This window comes from Amblyraja radiata, chromosome 9 (genome assembly GCF_010909765.2).
Source record: "Amblyraja radiata isolate CabotCenter1 chromosome 9, sAmbRad1.1.pri, whole genome shotgun sequence".
In the NCBI taxonomy this organism is placed as follows: Eukaryota; Metazoa; Chordata; class Chondrichthyes; order Rajiformes; family Rajidae; genus Amblyraja; species Amblyraja radiata.
Genome location: NC_045964.1, coordinates 74,116,245 through 74,138,613, shown reverse-complemented (window position 1 = coordinate 74,138,613; position 22,369 = coordinate 74,116,245). Strand labels below are relative to the sequence as shown.

Sequence of the window (22,369 nt, the reverse complement as noted above, 5' to 3'; positions counted from 1 at the left end):
AACACGAGCTCTTTAGTTCTCAATTCCCTGTGAACATTTATTAATAAAGCCTTTCACACAGAATGCCACAAACATTCACAAGTAGGCGGTGTAGATGTAAGCCAAGGTGTAGAGAGTAAGCTCCCAGATATAGCAATGTAATAATGATTATATAATGTGGATCAATAAGATTGACTGTTAATCAGGACATCAGAATGCAAGTCTTCAATATGTTGATTGATCTACACCCACCTTACTGAGAAAAATTGGCTTTGGTTTAATGCCTCGTCTAACATTTGGCAGCTCAGACAACGTATTGCCCTTTAACTTCAATGGGTGTACTGAGTCGAAGATAGGTACAAAGTGCTGGAGTAACTCAGCGGGTCAGGCAACATCTCTGGAGAAAAAGAATAGATGACGTTTCGGGACGGAACTCTTCTTCAGACTTCAGGTTCTGACCCGAAGCATTACCTATACTTTTTCTCCAGAGATGAATTAGTTGCTGAGTTACTCCAGCAACTTGTGTCTATCTTCCCTTTCAACCAGCATCTGCAGTTCCTTCCTACACTAGGAATACACAGTCACTGCCTACATCACGTAGCAGGTGTAAATTGGTTCTTTTGAATTATGTCGTGAATTTATGGATATGAATCAAACTGAGAGATGCAATTGACCATTAGTCTTGCCAAAGATTACTTCTTTGCTTGGGAACTAAGTGTACTTTATTTTCAAGACGTGTTAATACCTACAGTTCAATTAAGCACAATGTATTTCTGCTTACAGACATTCATGGTGCGAAAAGATTGCTCCCTAACAAACATGGTCCTTTCGGCGAATTTTCTTGGAGAGGATGGAACTCCTAAAATCATTGACTACTCAATAAAGGAGGAAAAATCAAGTGAGTTCCTATCTATTCACGTTGCTCCCTCTGATCATTACTTAATCTTTCCTTAACAGCATTAATAGATCTGCTCCAAACATCAATAAACCTACACAGCTGATAAGTCATATGATAAACAATTTTTACTATGTAGTGCCTGATGTACTATAGATAATCTGTAATGCCTTTATGAATACTTTGAGACACCTCAAGGATGTTTCCAAAAGAGGAGATGCATTCACTTCTCAGGCAACAGTTCAACACAGTAGATGTTCAAATGTCTGGTTGAGAGGAATAGTCAACAGTTACAATGTGTTGCTTCAATATTAATGTTGTCAAAATGGAAGACTTTAAAATGAAAAATCAAACAAACATTTTGGAGTTGTACATACGTGGTAAGTCAAATGATGCACTATTTTTACTACAGTGCCCTCCATAATGTTTGAGACAAAGACCCATCATTTATTTATTTGCCTCTGTACTCCACAATTTGAGATTTGTAACAGAAAAAAATCACATGTGGTTAAAGTGCACGTTGTCAGATTTTAATAAAGGCCATTTTTATATATTTTGGTTTCACCATGTAGATATTACAGTAGTGTTTATACATAGTCCCCCCCATTTCAGGGCACCGTGTGCTCTTGACTGAGAGAAGGCCCGATCCAAATACATGGTGGTCTGAGACGATTGTACAAAGGTGCTACTCTACAATGACACATACACATACATACAAACACAAAGACACATCCGTGCATGCACACAGGCACACATACATACATGCACGCATAAAGACATCTCCTACACACACTCAGAAGCATTCTAATGCAGACACGGGCACAATTGTTTCCTCAGCCCACTATCCATCTTCAATCCCTCTCCTCCTGCATGTCCCCTCAATTACTATCTTCAATCCCTTCTCCTGCTGCCTCCGTCAATATTCACCTCCATCAGTTGGCTCCCTCCATATCAGCTTCCGTACCACTCACTCACCTTACCTTTTGCTCCTTCCCTCTTACTTTCCCTTTCTACCAACCCAATGCCCACCACACCCCCAACACTCACCCATCGCCCTTGCCTTCCCCAAACCTTCATCTGTCCAGCTCAAGCTGCCTGTGTTCCCCAGGAGTGAAGGCACCAGAACTGACCCTCTTCTGGGCTGTTGCAAAATGCTGATTGCCCTCTTGAGTGGAGATTGACAATAGGTGCAGGAGGAGGCCATTCAGCCCTTCGAGCCAGCACCTACATTCAATGTGATCATGGCTGATCATCCCCAATCAATTCATTCCTTGAACTGCCAGAACCAAAGATCATAGAGGAGCAAGATAGACCACTCCTCCGAAATCCAATGGACTGACGTGTAGTACGTGACGGAACGTCACGGCCGCCATTTCTTTAAGCGACAAGCGACGTATGCCACCCGATGTGATCCAAAGCAAAGATTATAGAGCTCCTCTATAATCTTTGATCCAAAGCAAAGATCCTCGAGTATCTTGTAGCGGAAACAGCCCCTTCCTTTGCGTAGTTTCCCTTGCATTGTATTGTGCAGTTTCCCTTTAACACACACTGCACAAAATTAAATTTAACGTATATATATTTTTAATATATTTATATGAATGTGTCTGTGTGTGAGAGGCAAGTTAGAGATAATAAAGTTTATTCTCATGGATCAGAAGCAACTTTGATTTAAATAATCACTATTAATTCATTTGTCTTGTAAGATGATGTACATAAACCATAAAGAGAGGGAGAAGGGGGGAGAGGGAGAAGGGGGGAGAGGGAGAAGGGGGGAGAGGGAGAAGGGGGGAGAGGGAGAAGGGGGGAGAGGGAGAAGGGGGGAGAGGGAGAAGGGGGGAGAGGGAGAAGGGGGGAGAGGGAGAAGGGGGGAGAGGGAGAAGGGGGGAGAGGGAGAAGGGGGGAGAGGGAGAAGGGGGGAGAGGGAGAAGGGGGGAGAGGGAGAAGGGGGGAGAGGGAGAAGGGGGGAGAGGGAGTGGAACGATAGCACATTATAACGTGCAGCCGTCCCATTCCGACCAAAGATTATAGAGCAGAGCTCCTCTCGTACCTTTGATTGCGGTCGCCACCGCCGAACCCCCCGGCCCACCATTGCACCCAAAGAACAAAACCAAAAACGTACAGAAGTGTTAAAATTGTCTTTATTATTATGGTAAGTAAAGATCTATTAAAAATAAGTCTACTAACTTTCTAATCTACCGACAAACCTAGTTTCACAATGACCGTTGATGGGAGAACAGAAAATAACATTTTCACGACAGAATATCGACAAAAAATAATAATAATATTTTCTTACCTTTCTTTTTTATCGGGGAACCTAAAGAATGACAGGTCGGGTCGTTTAGATTTACGATTAGAACAATTGATAGCGGAGCAGTGAGATGAAGATTTACATGAGGACGCCATGACAGTGTGGGGGAAGCCCAAAAAAATGCTCAATAAAATGGCGTAGACAATCACACACGTGATACTACGCGTTTTTCGAGGAGTGGTCTATCTTGCTCCTCTATGATCTTTGGCCAGAACTGCCAAACCTCTCCTAATAGACTTTGTGCGAGCCATCAGCCTCCACCCAATTCTGCTGCACAGCCACAGATCTCCTGCTGCTCTGGGTGAGTTGGCAGTTACTGGCAATACAGGTGGATTCTCCTCAGTAGGATTGTCACTAAACTCAAAGGGCATCTGTTTCCTCCAGTCTTTTAATATTTATTCATCTTCATATTTACATTAACGTTTTAGTCTCTAAACTTCATGTAAATTGCACATTCAAGAAATTGTTACATTGTAGTGGAGCAAGGCTACCAAACAACTCCGCTATCTGATCAGGATTCAGAATACAGTTGCTCCTCGACTTATGATATTTCGGCTTTACGATGGTGCAAAAGCGATACACATTCAGTAGAAACCGTACTTCGAATTTTGATCTTTTCAGGGGCTAGCGATATGTGGTACAATACTCTCTCGTGATGCTGGGCCATGGAAGCGAGCCGCAGCTCCCAGTCAGCCAAGCGATCTTGAGTATAAACAACCGATACTCTACAGTGTACTGTGTTGCCAGCGTCTACAGAGTACTGTCCATTCCCCCCCCTCCCCCCAACAGTGTGGCGCTCCCTCTGTACCACCCCTCCCACAGTACAGCACCTCACCATAACTCATAGACAACTTAGTCAGCATAGACTAGTTGGGCTGAATGGCCTATATCTGTGGTGTCTGATTATGTTCTCCCTGTGGGATCTTCTGGAACGTTGCGGCGGAGAGTGGGGAAAGTCTGTGCGGCTGGAATTCACCGGGACCCCCACTTCAAGCGCTACATCCAACCCACCGCCATTGAAACACTTCACCGGTCTCTCCGGAGTAGGGGCTGTGAGCAGGAATGGGGAGAGAAGGTGGGGGGGGGGGGGGAATAGAGGGAGAGGGGGATAGAAAGATTCGGGGAGAGGGGGATGGAGAGGAGGGGATGGGAAGAAGAGGAGAGATAGAGGGGAGGTTCCCATTTCTCAGCAGCTGGTACACAGGTGTGGGGTGCTGTGACCACTCGGGACGGAGGGGACAGTCCCAGTCGGTCTTGGACATGGTGGGGCTGGCAGACCGTGCCTCCACGGGTCAGGGGGTGGCTGCCGGGTGGGGAAGCTCCCTGTACACTGGCCCTCTGATGGCCGGCGGGGACCAGGTGCTGGTCTGGACAGGGCCAGGCAGCGAGGGCTAGGGTAGGTTCAGCGGGACATGGCCTCTGCCCCACCAGTAGCCGGGTTTTCTGGGCTACACTTGTACACCCGTGGTGGTGTAGATATGAGTGAGCCCACACGCACATTTTCGACTTGCGATATTTCCGATTTACGATGGGTTTATCGGAACGTAACCCCATCGTAAGTTGAGGAGCACCTGTAGTAGCACACATAGACATTACAGAGAGAAAAGCATGCTTAAAGTTGCATTATACACTGCCCAAATGAAGCTATACCTCTCCAAGTCCACAGTGACTTTTACATGAAGGACTCATTGCTCCCCAGACTGTGAAACAAAACCTTGGGCACCGATATCCTTAGAAAGCGATTGCTAACAATACTCAGCTGGCAGGCATTCTGGCTCCTCTGTCAAAAGACGGTCTTTGTGTCTTTCCACTTCTTCAAATATTTCACATATACCTTCCATAAATAAATTGAATCATTTTGATGAAACATGTCTGCCCCTCACTCAAGGCCCCTTGATTTACGAGAACTCGGCTTAGTTACAAGAAATCAGGTTGGACTTTAGACTTTAAAGATTATGTTTACCATGGGTCGCAACAAGTCTTTAATAAAACGCGGTCCCAAATATTTGCTGGGTTGCCTTCAGTCTGGCTGGCTGCTTGTCTAGGATATGAGCTTGGCAGAAGTACAGAGCGTTTAGTTTAGTTTAATTTAGTTTAGTTTAATGATTCAGTTTAGTTTAGTAGAAACAGCCCCTGTGGCCCACCGAGTCAGTGCCGACCAATCATCCCCGTACACTAGACTATCCTACACATCAGGGATCATTTATAATTTTTACCGAAGCCAATTAACCTACAAACCTGGATGTCTTTGGAGTGCGGGAGGAAACCGGAGCACCCGGAGAAAACCTACGATGTCACAAGGAGAACGTACAAACTCCATACAGACAGCACCCGTAGTCAGGATCGAACTCTGGCACTGCAAGGCAGCAACTCTACCACTGCTCCACCATGCCACCCTCCACCGCGCCACAGGCTCCACTGCGCCGGTAGAGTTAAGGGCCTGTCCCACTTTCACGACCTAATTCACAACCTCTGCCGAGTTTGCCCTTGACTCATACTCGCAGCATGGTCGTCACGAGATCGTAGGTAGGTTGTGATGTTAGTCGTAGGTACTCGTGGCATCAAGTAGGTCGGGCCGTTTTTTCTAGCCTGATGAAAAATTCCACGAGTAAAAAAGGTGGTGAATTAGGTTGTGAAAGTGGGACAGGCCCTTTACAGGGAAAGAAAGAATGTCATCAGGATCTAGAGGGCAGCAAGTGGGTGGGTTGTAGAGATAGAGGGGAACAGACATATCATAGGTGCGTGGTATGGGGTATGTGGAGAGTGGTTTACAGTGATGTTTAGCTGGGAGGAAATGCAGCTTCTGGAGCACTTTTTTCATGCAAGCAGATTTACCACCTCACTGGAAACCCAAACCACCATGGTTAAAAATAAAAGTGGTGTTAAAATATTGACTCATAGCCCTCTAGAAACATTTCAATAGCCAGCCGGCATCCTCCCGACAGGTCATTGCACTACCCCATCATCCCAGATGTGGGCAGGTGTGATGTGTGTTTGCTTCCTGTTTCACATCTGCAACAGAATACAAACCTCTCGATTAGCCTCTGGATGTAAAGCTTGCCATTTTACCAGAAATTACCCAATCATGCCCATTCTGCTGGATAATAATAATAATAATAAATTTTATTTATGGGCGCCTTTCAAGAGTCTCAAGGACACCTTACAAAAATTTAGCAGGTAGAGGAAAAACATGTAAGGGGAATGAAATAAATAGTAGAGACATGACTAGTACACAAAGTAAATACAGAATTCAATACAAAACACAATATGAGGCAATTAATGCACAGATGAAAAGGGACGGGGACGTGGGGCTAAGGATAGGCAGAGGTGAAGAGATGGGTCTTGAGGCGGGACTGTAAGATGGTGAGGGACACGGAATTGCGGATCAGTTGGGGGAGGGAGTTCCAGAGCCTGGGAGCTGCCCTGGAGAAGGCTCTGTCCCCAAAACTGCGGAGGTTGGACTTGTGGATGGAGAGGAGACCGGCTGATGTGGATCTGAGGGACCGTGAGGGTTGGTAGGGGGAGAGGACATCAGTGAGATATGGGGGGGGCCAGATGGTGGAGGGCTTTGTAGGTGAGGATCAGGATTTTGTAGGTGATCCGGTGGGAGATGGGAAGCCAGTGAAGTTGTTTGAGGACTGGAGTGATGTGATGCCAGGATTTGGTGTGGGTGATGAGTCGGGCGGCTGCGTTCTGGACCAGTTGGAGTCGGTTGATGTAGGTGGAGCTGATGCCAAGGAGAAGTGAGTTGCAATAGTCCAGTCGGGAGGAGATGAAGGCATGGATGAGTCTTTCAGCAGCAGGCGGTGTGAGAGAGGGTCTGAGTTTGGCGATGTTGCGGAGATGAAAGAAGGAGGTTTTAATGACATGGCGGATGTGAGGCTCAAGGGAGAGGGTGGAATCAAAGATCACGCCAAGGTTGCGGGCCTGGGGAGATGGGGAGACAGTGGTGCCGTCGATGGTGAGAGTGGGGTTATTGATTTTGTTGAGTGGCTTTGGAGCCTATGAGGAGGAATTCTGTCTTATCGCTGTTGAGTTTGAGGAAATTGGATGGCACAGTGCCACACCTAGTAGAGCTGCTGCCCTACAGCTCCCAAGTTCAATCCTGATCTCCGGTGCTGTCTGTGTGGAGTTTGCATACCCCACCTGTTGCCATTACTGTCTGGTTTCTTCTCATTTCCCAAAGGTTTGTAGTTTGCTTGGCCTCTGCAAATTGCCCTGATATGTAGTGAGCGGTAGACTCTGTGTGGGAGTTGGTGGGACTATGGGGAGAATAAAATTAGTATCAGTGTAAATAGGAGTTTAATGGTCGGAAGAGTTGGCGGTAGGATCTGTTTCTTTGCTGTGTGACTCTGTGGTTTCCAACACCTGCATTGGAATTGTGTTCTTACCATACTCGCCAGCATAAAATCTATCAGAGTTAGATTTCGCTCATAGGGCTAAAGGAATCAAGGGAAATGGGGAAAAAGCAGGAACGGGGCACTGATTTTAGATGATCAGCCATGATCATATTGAATGGTAGTGCTGGCTCAAAGGGCCGAATGGCCTTCTCCTGCACCTATTTTTCAATGATTCTAGCAGTTCCATTTTACAAATGAAGACAATTTATTGGAACATCTCAATCACCTAGCGTTAGGAGGATGGTGGCCAATCGTTCCTTCCAGTGGAGTTCCTCACCTCATCTTAGACCAATGGATAGACATTGATTACCATGATAGGAACCATGGTGATTCATACAATTGACTGCAAAGTTGACAAAAGGAAAAGCTAAAAGATCACTTTTCCATCCTATGTTCCGATGAAAGAAGAGACAGAGAAAAGAAAACATTGGTCGTTAAAATTATCTAAAAATCATCTTGGTGTCAGTTTTTAAAAAAAGGAGCTTTAGTGAGGCAATCAGATCTAAATCCATCTGTCACTAAAGATTTGTATTTTTGACGATAGATTGCAGATTAATTTGCACTTGGTTCTCAGTGAAAGGAAAAGAAAGACTTGCATTTTGTGTAGTGCCTTTCACAATACTCTGAAACACTTTGCAGGCTATTAAGTACTTTTCAACATACATGGCCACTTGCAGCTTATGAAACGCAACAGCCAGTTTATGCAGTTCAAACTCCCACAAAGAATCATGTTAAAGTGAAGAATCAAGAATGCAGATGCTGGCTTACAAATAAAAAAAACACAAAGTGCTGGAGTAACTCAGCGTGTCAGGCAGCTTCCCTGGAGACCAAGGACAGATAGAAGTGATCATGGTATGGCAGTATCTAATGCTGTGACTCATTGTTCCAGGGATCCAGTTTGGATCTGACCTTGGATGCTCTTCAGACATAGTTTGCATCATTTATTTTACTGTATAGGTTTCCTTTGGTGCTTTGGTTTTCTCCCACACACCATTGGCCTCTGCAAATTTCCACTTGATGTTGGTTAATGGTAAAATGAATCAAGGGAATGACTGAGTATGCATGACAGAGGATACGTTACTGAGATTCTGAGAAATGAGGAGAAGGCAATGGAACAAATGGGATTGCTCTCTTGGTAGCTGGCATGGATCTAAAAGGCCTCCAACTTTATAACTACATGTTAATTTGATTTCAGTAAAGTTTAATAAAAGATTAATGTAACTGGGTCTAGAAATGAATCAGATACTCTTCCATGAAATAGTGGCATCGAATCTTTTACACCCATCCATGTGAGCAGAAGGATCCACAGTTGAACAGAAAGGGCAGTTCCAACAGTGCAACACCTACACAATACCTCGCCACGTAGAATATTGTGCACAACCCCCTGAAGATATTCTTCAACCTCCAAATGTCAGGCAAAGTCAATTGTCATTGAACACCAGGAGGCAGAGGTGAATTAAAATCCTGGAGGACCATGCATTGAGAGTGTGGAGTTTGAGATGGAGGAAGATAACAATAGGGAAACATCAGAGGGTATAGCAGGTGACCCCATACTGTCTAAATTAGATTAAATGGAAGTGATAAGGTTGTAAGCCTTGGTGAGCTTTAAAGGCACCAATGTTGGGGTTAGCTCATCTCCATTACAGCAGAGAATGCACAATGCTGCTTGTGAAGGTGTGCTCCTTTTATTTGCTATTTTGACTTTGTATGGGTTTTCAGCCATTGCAAGGCAGCTGAACCGTATGTTATACTGGGAAGTGTGGAACTTTCAGGACAGGGGCCTTACTGTTGTACATGTGATGAATGCTTTTACTGTGGCAACATCAGCAGAAGACTAAGAAAACTACTATTATCTCCCTTTGTAGAATGTAATTTCATTAGCAACGTCCATCAGTATAACTTGAATATCCACATTCCCGCATAGATGTGATTACTTAGCAATGACTGCATAGGATTTCCTGGAGAGTAATTTTAACCTATTGACAAAACATAAGCTCACTATTGTCCAATTTTTTAAAGTTAATTTCAATGGGCAATTGTTGGAGATCATGCATTTAACTATCTACATTTTGCATTTGAAGGGCTTGTTACACCTCTAGAAGCACCCGTCAAAATGTATCTTGTTGTTATTTTCTAACTGCATTGATATCTTTCAGTTGCACTTGACGTATATGATTTCCAAACACGTCTATGTAATGACAAAGTGTACAATGTAAGGAATAACAGCAGTAAAACCTTAGAACAATGGCAGAGCTTCTGAAATGTCAGAATTAAAGGAAGTTCTTTTAGGAAGGAATGAGGATAAATGTCTTTAGTCAGAGGGTGGTGAATTGGTGGAATTCTTTGCCACAGAAGGCTGTGGAGGCTGTCAGTGGATATTTTTAAGGCAGAGATAGATAGATTCTTGATTAGTACAGGTAGAGGTTATGGGGAGAAGGCAGGAGAATGGGGTTAGGAGGGAGAGATAGATCAGCCAAGATTGAATGGTGGAGTAGACTTGATGGGCCGAATGGCCTAATTCTACTCCTATCCCTTATGATCTCTGTTAATGCCAGCATTACAAAAACTTTGAGCTCAAATGCACTTCTGATTGGAACTGAACTATGCCCCAATTATCCTTTCCTAATTTAATCACACTTTTGATTTATATTGAAGATTAACCTCCCCCCCCCCCCCCCCCCCCCTTATAATCCTTTGGATGTGCATTGATGCCAATTCCCAGTTCCTGGTAGAAATGAAAAGGAACAGATCAAAAGAAGCCAACCACATGTGTCTCGTGATTTTCATGTCAGTTTGTCCCAGGACTACTAATTACAACACTGCATTAATTGTCTCTGCCAAGTTCACTGCATGTGTTTAACCACAAATTGAATTGCTGAGGTATTTCCAGTTGATTAAGGAACAGCAATCCGGGCATAATTCTACTTTTGTAAACAGGAATTGTCAGCTAATTGGTCTTGTTTCCATAATGGCGAAAGGAATGCACAAAAGAGTCGTTCTAATAGTCACAAGCCACTGAAGCAAGCAGAATAAGATTTGATAGAAAAGACTCAGTTCCTCCCTTTGCTGCGAAGCTTGTCTCTCAGTGACGACCACTGCTGAGTTACCGTGACAACAAATGCGGATGTTCTATCAGTGTGAAAACCACAGTACTGTACTACCCAGTAATGAGCGTTCAAGTTAGATCGAGACAGTGTCCACACAACTTTGTTTTAAGGAGATTAAGCCCAATAAAACTCCCTCTGAGATGTGTTCTGCTGATATTGCCAGTAGTTTTACTTCTCCTTTCCATTTATATTTTGCTACACCCTTGGGAAGCGGGCTAACAAGAGAAATGTGTCATCCCATCATGTCAGGGTGTATCCTGTAGAAGATGTGGCTGTTCACTTACCAGATGGCAACATTTAATGCTGACAATGCGTTTATTACCATTTCAGCCAAAATTGATTTTAACGTGGACCCTGCTCAGAATCAAATCATTCACCTAATTTGAAACCAAATGTTAGAAGGGTACAAAAATAGGCTTTACAATTATTTATAGTCTAACTCAGCACCTGAACTCATATTATAACAGAGATTGCCAGAGGGGTCACTTCGGTATAACATTACCTAATTATAAATCTTGTGCAATATCAAATCTGACTTACAAATGATTCAGGTATTAGGATTTAGGATATTTTTAAAACCTAATTTATTTTGGTCTTAATGCTGATCGTGTAGGCTTTTTTAATCAGCAACTGGTCTCCTCTACTATAAATAAGGTAGTTGAAACCCCATCCAGCAGGAAGTTAGCCACCCTGTTTAGAAACATAGAAAAATAGGTGCATGAGTCGGCCATTCAGCCCTATGAGCCAGCACCGCCATTCAATATGATCATGGATGATCTTCTAAAATCAGTACCCCATTCCTGCTTTTTCCCCATATCCCTTGATTCCTTTAGCCCTATGAGCTAAATCTCTCTCTTGGAAACATCCAGTGAATTGGCCTCCTGCCTTCTGTGGCAGAGAATTCCACAGATTCACAACTCTCTGGGTGAAGAAGTTTTTCCTCATCTCAGTCCTAAATGGCCTGCCCCTTATTCTTAAACCGTGACCCCTGGACTCTCCCAACATCGGGAACATTTTTCCTGCATCTCACCTGTCTACTCCTTTAAGAATTTTGTATGTTTCTATAAAATCCCTTCTCATCCTTTCAAATTCCAGTGAATACAAGCCCAGTCGACCCATTTTTTCATCATATGTCAGTCCCGCCATCCCGTGAATTAAGCTGGTAAACCTATGCGGCACTCCCTCAATAGCAATAATATCCTTCCTCACCAAAATTGCACCCAATACTCCAGGTGCGGTCTCACCAGGGCCATGTACGACTGCAGAAGGACCTCCTTGCTCCTAAACTCAAATCCTCTCACAACGAAGGCCAACATGCCATTAGCTTTCTTCACTGCCTGCTGTACCTGCATGCTTACTTTCAGTGACAGATGTACAAGCACACCCAGGTCTCATTGCACCTCCCCTTTTCCTAATCTGACACCATTCAGATAATAATCTGCCTTCCTGTTCTTGCCACCAAAGTGGAAAACCTCACATTTATCCACATCATATTGCATCTGCCATGCATCTGCCTACTCACCCAACCTATCCAAGTGACCCTGCAGCCTCATAGCATCCTCCTCGCAGCTCACACTGCCACCCAGCTTTATGTCATCCGCAAACTTGGAGATTTCACATTTAATTCCCTCATCTAAATCGTTAATATATATTGTAAACAACTGGGGGCCCAGCACCGAGCCTTGTGGCACCCCACTAGTCACTACCTGCCATTCTGAAAAGGGCCCGTTAATTCCTGCTCTTTGCTTCCTGTCTGCCAGCCAGTTCTCTATCCATGACAATACCCTGACCCCAATACCATGTGCTCTATATTTGCACACTAATCTCTTGTGCGGGACCTTGTCAAAGGCTTTTTGAAAGTCCAGATACACCACATCCACTGGCTCTCCCTTGTCCATTCTACTTGTTACATCCTCATAAAATTTCAGAAGATTAGTTAAGCATGATTTCCCCTTCATAAATCCATGCTGACTTTCACCGATCTTGTCACTGCTTTCGAAATGCGCTGCTATAACATCTTTAACAATCGACGCAAGCATCTTCCACACTACAGATGTAAGGCTAACTGGTCTATAATTCCCCGTCATATGTCGCACTTCAATAGTGGAATCATTATCACTCCGCAGATATTTAAACTAAAGCAGTTTCTTCCCAGCTGCTATCAGGCAACTAAATCGTCCTCTCACCAACAACCGAGTGTCCCTGACCTCCCATATATCTCATTGGAATCCTTTGAACTATCTTTACTGGATTTTATCTTGCACCAACTGTTATGCCCTTTATCTTTTATCTGTACACTGTGGATGGCTTGACTGTAATCCTGTATAGTATTTTCCCTGACTGGATAGCACGCAACAAAAAGCTTTCCACCCTACCTCTGTACACGTGACAATAATTTAGTTTAGTTCAGTTTATTGTCACGTGTACCAAGGCACAGTGAAAAGCTTTTGTTGCTTGCTAACCAGTCAGTGGAAAGACAATGCATGATTACAATTGAGTCATCCGCAAATACATGATAAAGGGAATACATTTAGTGCAAGATAAATTCCAGTAAAGTTCAATTAAAGATGGTCCAAGGTTCTTCAAAGTAAACTAATCTAAACCACAAATATCCAGCACAATACTCCATAGAAACATAGAAACATAGAAATTAGGTGCAGGAGTAGGCCATTCGGCCCTTCGAGCCTGCACCGCCATTCAATATGATCATGGCTGATCATCCAACTCAGTATCCCGTACCTGCCTTCTCTCCATACCCTCTGATCCCCTTAGCCACAAGGGCCACATCTAACTCCCTCTTAAATATAGCCAATGAACTGGCCTCGACTACCCTCTGTGGCAGGGAGTTCCAGAGATTCACCACTCTCTGTGTGAAAAAAGTTCTTCTCATCTCGGTTTTAAAGGATTTCCCCCTTATCCTTAAGCTGTGACCCCTTGTCCTGGACTTCCCCAACATCGGGAGCAATCTTCCTGCATCTAGCCTGTCCAACCCCTTAAGAATTTTGTAAGTTTCTATAAGATCCCCTCTCAATCTCCTAAATTCTAGAGAGTATAAACCAAGTCTATCCAGTCTTTCTTCATAAGACAGTCCTGACATCCCAGGAATCAGTCTGGTGAACCTTCTCTGCACTCCCTCTATGGCAATAATGTCCTTCCTCAGATTTGGAGACCAAAACTGTACGCAATACTCCAGGTGTGGTCTCACCAAGACCCTGTACAACTGCAGTAGAACCTCCCTGCTCCTATACTCAAATCCTTTTGCTATGAAAGCTAACATACCATTCGCTTTCTTCACTGCCTGCTGCACCTGCATGCCCACTTTCAATGACTGGTGTACCATGACACCCAGGTCTCGCTGCATCTCCCCTTTTCCTAGTCGGCCACCATTTAGATAATAGTCTGCTTTCCTGTTTTTGCCACCAAAATGGATAACCTCACATTTATCCACATTATACTGCATCTGCCAAACATTTGCCCACTCACCCAGCCTATCCAAGTCACCTTGCAGTCTCCTAGCATCCTCCTCACAGCTAACACTGCCCCCCAGCTTAGTGTCATCCGCAAACTTGGAGATATTGCCTTCAATTCCCTCATCCAGATCATTAATATATATTGTAAATAGCTGGGGTCCCAGCACTGAGCTTTGCGGTACCCCACTAATCACTGCCTGCCATTGTGAAAAGGACCCGTTTACTCCTACTCTTTGCTTCCTGTTTGCCAGCCAGTTCTCTATCCACATCAATACTGAACCCCAAATGCCGTGTGCTTTAAGTTTGTAAACTAATCTCTTATGTGGGACCTTGTCGAAAGCCTTCTGGAAGTCCAGATACACCACATCCACTGGTTCTCCCCTATCCACGCTACTAGTTACATCCTCGAAAAATTCTATAAGATTCGTCAGACATGATTTACCTTTTGTAAATCCATGCTGACTTTGTCCAATGATTTCACCACTTTCCAAATGTGCTGCTATCCCATCTTTAATAACTGACTCTAGCAGTTTCCCCACTACCGATGTTAGACTAACTGGTCTGTAATTCCCCGTTTTCTCTCTCTCCTCCCTTCTTAAAAAGTGGGGTTACGTTTGCTACCCGCCAATCCTCAGGAACTACTCCAGAATCTAAAGAGTTTTGAAAGATTATTACTAATGCATCCACTATTTCTGGAGCTACTTCCTTAAGTACTCTGGGATGCAGCCTATCTGGCCCTGGGGATTTATCGGCCTTTAATCCATTTAATTTACCCATCACCACTTCCCGGCTAACCTGGATTTCACTCAATTCCTCCAACTCCTTTGACCCGCGGTCCCCTGCTATTTCCGGCAGATTATTTATGTCTTCCTTAGTGAAGACGGAACCAAAGTAGTTATTCAATTGGTCCGCCATATCCTTGTTCCCCATGATCAACTCACCTGTTTCTGACTGCAAGGGACCTACATTTGTTTTAACTAATCTCTTTCTTTTCACATATCTATAAAAACTTTTGCAGTCAGTTTTTATGTTCCCTGCCAGTTTTCTTTCATAACCTATTTTTCCTTTCCTAATTAAGCCCTTTGTCCTCCTCTGCTGGTCTCTGAATTTCTCCCAGTCCTCCGGTATGCTGCTTTTTCTGGCTAATTTGTACGCATCATCCTTTGCTTTGATACTATCCCTGATTTCCCTTGTTATCCACGGATGCACTACCTTCCCTGATTTATTCTTTTGCCAAACTGGGATGAACAATTTTTGTAGTTCATCTATGCAGTCTTTAAATGTCTTCCATTGCATATCCACCGTCAACCCTTTTAGAATTAATTGCCAGTCAATCTTGGCCAATTCACGTCTCATACCCTCAAAGTTACCTTTCTTTAAGTTCAGAACCATTGTTTCTGAATTAACAATGTCACTCTCCATCCTAATGAAGAACTCAACCATATTATGGTCACTCTTGCCCAAGGGGGCACGTACAACAAGACTGCTAACTAACCCTTCCTCATTACTCAATACCCAGTCTAAAATAGCCTGCTCTCTCGTTGGTTCCTCTACATGTTGATTTAGATAACTATCCCGCATACATTCCAAAAAATCCTCTTCCTCAGCACCCCTGCTAATTTGATTCACCCAATCTATATGTAGATTGAAGTCACCCATTATAACGGTTTTGCCTTTGTCGCGCGCATTTCTAATTTCCTGTTTGATACCATCTCCAACTTCACTACTACTGTTAGGTGGCCTGTACACAACACCCACCAGCGTTTTCTGCCCCTTAGTGTTTCGCAGCTCTACCCATACCGATTCCACATCCTGCAAACTAATGTCCTTCCTTTCCATTGCGTTAATCTCCTCTCTAATCAGCAACGCTACCCCACCTCCTTTTCCTTTCTCTCTATCCCTCCTGAATATTGAATATCCCTGGATGTTCAGCTCCCAGCCTTGGTCACCCTGGAGCCATGTCTCCGTGATCCCAACTATATCATAGTCATTAATAGCTATCTGCACATTCAACTCATCCACCTTATTACGAATACTCCTTGCATTGAGACACAAAGCCTTCAGGCTTGTTTTTACAACACTCTTACCCCTTATACAATTTTGTTGAAAAGTGGCCCTTTTTTTATTTTTGCCCTGGATTTGTCTGCCTGCCACTTTTACTTTTCACCTTGCTACCTATTGCTTCTACCCTCATTTTACACCCCTCTGTCTCTACGCTCACACATTTAAGAAACCCTTTCCCTTTAACTCCATCCTCCACTAGCCCATTCGACACCCCACCCCCCTTATTCAGTTTAAAACTGTACGACAGCACTGAGTAAGTGCTGTCGTACAGATGGTGTTAGAAGTTAAACCTAGACACCTTATACATGTCACTATTTCAAAGTACAGTTGGACAATATTCATCATACAATCAATATCATGAAAACAAATGATCAGATCATTATCACCCTGCATTTGGTGAGACCTCGTTGTGTACAAATCAGTTGCATGTTTCTTACTTTACTGAATTATTAAATTTCAGATGCATTTAATTTGTTGCCAAGCACAAGGTTTAGGTTTATTATTGTCACATGTGCTGAAGGACAGTGGAAAGCTTTGTTTTGCATGCTATCCAAACAGATTAGATCTAGATCTTGATGTATAATCACCTTCACTGGTTGTCGCATACGTTAGGAGGGTCATGTGCTAAGTCGCAATTAAATATTAAAGTGGGCCTTGGAAGTCAGCGTCTTTTTATCGATTGTTTCCAACTTGGTCTTGAAGGTCGTGACGTCAGGTGCAGTGTGAAATATGGTGGCGATGATTCCATTCGTTAATTGTCTTTGGGTACAGTAAATACCGATAAGTAACAGTCTTTATTTGTTTGGATGATGTTGTATTTGAAAAACCCCGATAGCCTAGTCTATGGTTGTCTGGATGAATTTGTAGATGACTCTTGATGTTGCTTGGAATAAACCCGTGCGTTTCTTTATAGATGGTCATCAGGCATAATTTGGTCCTACGGTATAGCATACACATATATATAATCTGTTCACACTCAAGTTTGTTATACTGATTGTATTGGGAAGGGTGATTATAGAGTGATGGGTTGTATATATGACTAAGATACTGTATGGTATATCAGGGTTTTTTCTTTTTTTTTTTCTTTTTTCTTTTTTGTATGGCTTTGTAAATATTTGATTAGTGTTTAAATGTAAATAATTTGGTGTCCATATAGTGGCTGGTGTACATATGGTGTACATATAGCTGCTAAATTTGTACAAGATAATTACAAGCAGTTGAATAAGGGGTGGGAATTAATAAGCTTTGGCTTCTTCCTGCTCCTTTTCGGACACATACGATTTCATTTATTTATAGATATTGTTTATGACACTTTATAAATATTTTTGTTTTGTTTTTTGTATGCTGTTTCACACTTGCTTTTTATTCTTTTATTCTGTTCGAAAAAAATAATAAAATAAATTAAAATAAATAAATGTATTTTGTGGTCAATCCACAAAACCAGAGAGAATCTAGTTTGTCCTCAACGGCGAGGGATTGCCTAAGAGCAGAAGATTTAACGTCCCGTACTTCTAGCAGAATTTGAACTACAGAACCAAAATGGCAGCAACAAAACTAGCCTGCAAGACACGAGGAATGTTAGCAGTAGTCCAAGTACTATTGTGTACATGGAGTTGAGTCCTAGTTCCAGATTTTCCTGAAAAAAAGAAGATCCCCATCACATCAAATCTGCCAAGTCCACTCATGATCTTATGTGTTTCAATTAAATAATTTCCGACACTCCTCTAAAGTTTTAACAGATACTTGCGGATGACGGGGCGCAGCTCGGGGCGTCGTAGGGGCCCATCGGGGAGCGGCCACTCAAAGCCACGCCGGGAGATGTAGGGCCCTGCCCCGGTCTTGATGTTGGAGCCCCCAGCGGGCGCTAGCAAGTCCGCGGCAATTTACAGCCACGCCGGGCGTTGTAAGGCCCCCCTCCAGGTCACTCTCAACCTCTATGATGTTTGCTCTCAACCCCGTAATTCGGGCGGGAGAAGTCGCCGCTGCCGGTGCCCCGCAAAGCAGTCTCCCACCGGAGACCCGCGAGCTCCCGGTGTCACCATCCACCGGAGTCGGGTCGCAGCAGCTCGCCCCCGCAACTCTCCACGCTCCGAAGCTGGCTAGCTCCACGGAGGTAGGTCCGTAGGTCCACAGCTCCCACCGCCGCCCACCGACCCCCAGGCCCACTGCAAGCACGGAGATCCCAGAGACCCACAGCCAGCAGCAACTCCAGCCCCGCTCCAACTCCAGAGGAACACGTAGGGGCAGAAGCTGATGGTGTGCAAGGTACGTCTTGTTCTTGGGGTGGCGGATGAGGGGGCGCAGCTCGGGCTGTGGGCGAACTGCCACTTGTCGCTGTAGCGGCCAAAGATCATAGAGGAGCTCCTCTATGATCTTTGGTAGCGGCCCATCGGGGAGCGGATTCCTCTGGAGTTGGAGGGGGGTATTGTGCTGTTTGATCGCCCCCTGCTATCCCAGGGACAGGGAGACACAGCGGCTTTTTAGACTGGTGGGCAATCACTTCCAAAGTTCTGCCCACACAGTCAGTACACTTCTCCTACACTGTATTTCATACAAACATTTATTCTGCAAGAAAAAACGACATTGAAGACTCAAACTCGCGATCGAGTAACTGCCAGGATCAAGGCGCAAACTCGCGACCTTGCGGATATGAGCCGAGCACTCTACCACTGAGCCAGCCATTAAAAGCTACGCTAAAAAAAATCCATTCCGAAGACCGACAAATTCTGAATTACGAAAAGTGTCATAACCTCCCCAACGTTCTCTCAAGAGCCAACCTGCCCATTCCAGATATTAGTCTACTAAACCTTTATCTGAATGGCTTCCATTGCAGTTACAGCCCTCTTCAGATATGGTGGCGCAGCAGTAGAGTTGCTGCCATACAGCACCAGATGCCCGGCTTCGATCTACATGTGCTTGTCTGTATGGAGTTTATGCGTTCTCCCCATGGCCGTGTGGGTTTTCTCTGAGATCTTCAGTTTCCTCCCACACTCCAAAGACGTACAGTTTTGTAGGCAAATTGGCTTGATATAATTGTAAATTGTCCCTAGTATGTGTAGGATAGTGTTAGTGTGCAGGGATCGCTGGTCGGCGCAGACGCGGTAGGCCAAAGGGCCTGTTTCCGTGTTGCATCTCTAAGCTGAATAATAAAGCCTATTATTGTGCACAATATTCCAGGTGTTTTTACAGTAATCTATATTAGTAAAAGACCACTTCATGTTGTTCTGTATATTGATTTTTGAAAAAGCACTGCCACTTACGGCTGTGATTTTTGGCCATTTTACTCAGAGTTCCCCTCCGCTGTGCAGGACAAGAGGACTTTACCCATCGATTAAAAATAAAAGAGTTATTAGTGTTTAAAAAATGTTGAGATTCTCTCTCCTGAAGGCCACGCCCTTTCCGGAGGGACTATAAAACCCGGAAGTGTTGAGTGCTTCAGTCAGTCTCTGCCAGATGGGGGAGCGAGAGGGTTATGTCTCAGTCTGTGAATAACACTGAACACATGTCTACTAAACTGTGAGTGTGGTTTTACTGACTTTGAGTGCCCTTAATGTGGTTTGAAAATGAAAATGTGGTTGGTTTGAAATGAAGCACAGCAAATGGTTGGTGGTGGTTGGTTTGAAATAAAGCACAGCAAATGGTTGGTGGTGGTTGGTTTGAAATAAAGCACAGCAAATGGTTGGTGGTGGTTTGTTTGAAATAAAGCACAGCAAATGGTTGGTGGTGGTTGATTTGGAGTGAAGCACACCAAATGGTTGGTGGTGGTTGGTCTGAAGTGAAGCACAGCAAATGGTTGGTTTGAAATAAAGCACAGCAAATGGTTGGTGGTGATTGGTTTGAAATAGCAAATGATTAAAAGTCTAAACTTGACAACTTCCTGTTTGCACTGTATATTGATTTTAGATAAAACTCTACCACTTACGGCTGTGATATTTGGCCATCTTACTCAGTCCCCCTCCGCTCATCAGGTGCAGAGGATTCTTCCCATCAATGAAAAATAAAAGTGTTATTAGTGTTTAAAAAAGTTGAGAATCTCTCTCCTGTCAATCATGCCATGAAGGCCACGCCCCTTCCGGTGGGAGGGGGGAGGGATTATAAAACGTGGAAGTGTGGGTGTGGCTCAGTCTCTGCAAGATAGGGAAGGGAGAGGTCACGACTCTGTCTGAGCTGTGAATCAACTGAACACACTGAATGTCTACTGAACTGTGAGTGTGGCGTTTATGTGGTGTTGTGTGTGGTTTTATGGTGGTTTCACCCTGCTTGAAATGGTTTGAAACTGCATTTGAATTTGGTGGCCCTGCACCCGGCTTGAAGTGATAGGAAACTGCACTTGAGTTTGGTAGCCTTGCACCCTGCTTGAAGTGGTAGGAAACTGCACTTGAATTTGGTGGCCTTGATCCCTGCTTGAGTGAGCTGCCAGCACATCAGGCTTGAGGGACTGAGTTGCCACCCCAAGAATCCATTTGGCCCACAATGTCCATACTAGCCCTCTGGAAACCAGTCCCTTCAGCCCACAACATCCATACTAGCGCTCCAGAAAGCCCCCCCCCCCCCCCCCCCCCCCCCCACGGGCCACCAATATTGGCATGGTGGAATAATGCGTTGGGGGACCAGCCCTCCCGTGTGAACATGGGACTCAATGGGTCCCACTTATTACTGTGTAGGGGGCGCTCCTCTGTGTGCAGCCATGTCAGCAGCGCGTCAGTTTTTTCAACTTTTTTAAATTTTTTTGTATGTTTTAAAGTATGTATTTAATGTTCCTTTGTGTGTTTTGTGTGGGGGGTGGTGTGGGGGGGTAAGGGGGAAACCGCTTCGGTCGCCTCCTCCATGGAGAGGCGACTTTTTCCAGGTCGCCTCCCCCGTGGCCTAACATCAAGGATCGGCGCGGCCTTTCCCGGAGACGCGCCCAGGACTTCAGCGGCGGGCGCAGTGTGGACTCTCGGCGTGGAGCGGGTGAGCCCTCGCTGGAGGGGAGCGCTCCGTTTCGCTGGCCCGGGGCAGCCGGCAGACTGAAGTCGCAGCCTGAAGCAGCGGTCTGCAGAGCTCCAGCTGGTGCGGCGTCTACAGCCCGGGATCCCTCGTGGGGGACCCGGGGGAAGAAGAAGCCATCACTGCCGGCCCGTGGCCAACTTCTACCGCGGGGCCGGCATGGACTTACCATCACCCCTGGAGGGGAGCTTCGACCGCCGGCCCTGCAGTCTACGGTGCTTCTGGCTGCGGCGGGGACTTTAAATCTCGACCGCCGGCCTGCGGCCTACACCAACTCCGGTGAGGAAGAGCCGATCCTGGACTGACTCTGGACTCTGGTCTTGTCCACGGGGGGGAAATGGAGGAGGACTGGCCAAATTTTGTGCCTTCCACCACAGTGATGAATGCTGTAGTGGATGTTTGTGTTACAGTTTTATTGTGGTTGTGTGTTCTTTATTATTGTATCGCTGCTGACAACCCAAATTCCACCGACCCTGGCTGTGTGGCAAATAAATTCTATCTTATCTTATCTTATCTTATCCTAGTATCCTATATAACTAAAGCAGAATCTCCCTACTTTTGTACTTAATTCCCCAACGAATAAAAAATACCAATCTTTCCTTTTCCTATATTACTAATTGACATGAATTTGCAAATCATGTTTTAGAATCTCTGCACCTCAGACTGTAGCCTCTCACTATTTAGATTTTTTTCCTCCCAAAATGAGCAATGTTCCCATGTTTTACTTTGCCCACTCACTTAACCTATCTATATAAATTCATAAGATGGACACAAAATGTTGGAGTGGCTCAGCGGGGCAGGCAGCCTCTCTATAGAGAAAGAATGGGCAACGTTTCTACCCAAAACGTCACCATGCCTTCTCTCCAGAGATGCTGCCTGTCCCGCTGAGTTACTCCAGCATTTTGTGTCTATCTTCGGTGTAAACCAGCATCTGCAGTTCCTTCCTGCACACATATAAATTCATAGCCACCTTATATCCTCTTCACAGCTTACTTTCCTACCCATCGTTATGTTATTAGCAAATTTAGTAACCATGCATTCTGTGCCTTCATTCCATTTATATAAATTGTAAATGATCGTGGCCCGATCATCAATCCCAATAGTACACCACTCATCAAATCTTCCCTACCACATAAAGAGCCATTTTTGTCCATTCT

General features: G+C 44.6%; 1 protein-coding gene across 1 annotated transcript in view; it reads left to right on the top strand.

Moving 5' to 3' along the window:
- The window catches only part of rin3 (Ras and Rab interactor 3), a 90,317-nt gene that overhangs the window by 21,413 nt on the left and 46,535 nt on the right, over positions 1-22,369 (top strand). Inside the window, exon 3 of the mRNA XM_033027756.1 lies at positions 763-877. Coding sequence (XP_032883647.1) covers positions 763-877 — 115 coding nt within the window. The remainder of the gene's footprint in view (positions 1-762; positions 878-22,369) is intronic.